At 31.8% G+C, this 1793-nt stretch overlaps 1 protein-coding gene across 2 annotated transcripts in view; it reads right to left on the bottom strand.

Annotated features, from left to right (window-relative positions):
- LOC144852045 (retinol dehydrogenase 11-like) overlaps nt 1–1793 on the bottom strand; it is a 28747-nt gene that overhangs the window by 25267 nt on the left and 1687 nt on the right. Inside the window, exons 5-6 of one of the 2 annotated variants that reach the window (XR_013614256.1) lie at nt 1331–1544; nt 690–916 (exon numbers count right to left, since the gene is read on the bottom strand). Coding sequence is in view for 1 of the 2 variants with exons in the window: in XM_078709735.1 (XP_078565861.1) it covers nt 814–916; nt 1331–1544 (317 nt within the window). In the remaining variant the exon portion in view is untranslated. Of the gene's footprint in view, nt 1–91; nt 917–1330; nt 1545–1793 lie in introns of those variants that run through there. The other variant, XM_078709735.1, reaches the window with a different exon arrangement.

The raw sequence follows: 1793 nt of genomic DNA, 5'->3' as shown, positions 1-1793 counted from the left end.
TGTGGATGTGCTTTTGAATGTTTCTTAAACATGTATTCATGTTTTACTTAACAGCCAGCCAGAACAAAAAAAAAACAATGTACTGTACACTTACTATGGAAGTTTTATTACTTATATAATTCAGAAGCTTTTACATATTTATGCATTGTGTACAAGGTTTTGAAATATTCTAACTTACATTAATCATTAAAAAATGCATAATTTTTATTTAAAACTTAATTATTATTTATAATTAATAATACTACTGGAAACTAATACTGTACTGCATACATGAACATTTCTTTTAATCTAACTTGTTTTAAAGTTAGGCCATCTTGTGCGAGTTTAAACATGGACCTAATTTATAGGTCCATGGTTTAAATAACACAGTACTGTAATACTATAGATTACCATGGTTTAAACCAACTGCCCCTCCATTGGGACACTAACACATCTAGTAAGCGGAAACACTATGAACAACCCCTAAATATCTTCTACTGTATCATAGTAAGAATGCTGCAGTAAATTTCAAACATACTGCAGCACAGAAAGTTTAGAGTTTGTTTTTCAACTCATTTCATTCAGTTGACTACTCCAAGCTTGGACAATCTAACAAGCTGCCTGACTACCTTAGGTGGGACCAATCACTACAGCTCTAAGCGATGATCATCCATCTTATTTTTACATGTATATTGATGTGATTCAATTCAAACAATGCTTTCTCGCATACTCAAGCGATATGACTGTAATGCGCATGCTCAGTTTATGATTGTTCATCAAATTAATCTCAAATCACTGATTTTAACTAAGGGATATACTACATTGTTTGCCCCTCTAATTTCTAGATGTTCCAACCATTTCACAACTGATATCCCAGAGTTTTGTTGCTAAATCCTCATCATAAGAAAGAGGGCTGCTTTTCTTCAACGCACAGTCGCTATAAATAAATACAATTTTAATTTAATTTAAATATTTTTTATGTTATATATGACTTAATTTAAACCTGCCGATTTTGTATCTATTTCCGAAGTAATATTTGGTAATACATCACATGTATCTTGTAGTAACCAAATCTTACATGATACAGGCATCACATGTGATATAAATGAGATGCTGTATTACCAAATATTCCTATGATACTTCGGAAATAGATAGTATGTGGAGACAGCACTGAGAATCAGGTGTTAGATAGATAGATTTATTCGTTGTTCAATAGTTAAAATTGGAAATTATTTATTATATTTCTCTTGGATAAGTAGTACATGATGAAAATCATTTTAAATTTGGTACCCAATTCTAAATGAGACCTTCTAGCTAGTTTTTCACAAACAAAGTATTACATTTCCGTTACCTGTAGTAGCTACCAGACTCCTTCTCAATGCCTGGCATTACTGCACAGTATATGGTTGTCTGTGCTCCTTGCTCCGATGTTTTACACAGAGTCCTTGATACAAGTTGCTGCAGTGGTAGTATGAACCTAACAATTGGCCATGTATCTGTGATGTACCTCACCAGTTCTGTATCCACAGCGCCTGGATGTACTGCGTAAGACGTTACAGTTGTACCTGTTCAATAAATCATATTAAATTTGAAAAGGTTCCATTGATCGAAGTGAATACAATATTTTTTAAATAATTATGGGTCGTGAAGTTGTGATTTATCAAATCTGCTTAATAAAAAAAAACATCTTTACTTTGTTTTTTTTCTTAAAGTTTTCAAAATAACCTAATTGAATATTTGTCTATTTTTTCCCTTAAAATCGTGAAATTCATTCCATAAGATAAAAATAACTGGTTGGATAAATAAAGCCTCAT

Source organism: Antedon bifida, chromosome 9 (assembly GCF_963402885.1).
Source record: "Antedon bifida chromosome 9, ecAntBifi1.1, whole genome shotgun sequence".
Classification (NCBI taxonomy): domain Eukaryota; kingdom Metazoa; phylum Echinodermata; class Crinoidea; order Comatulida; family Antedonidae; genus Antedon; species Antedon bifida.
The sequence above is the reverse complement of the archived record's forward strand: the minus strand, read 5'-3'. Positions and strand labels throughout refer to the sequence as shown.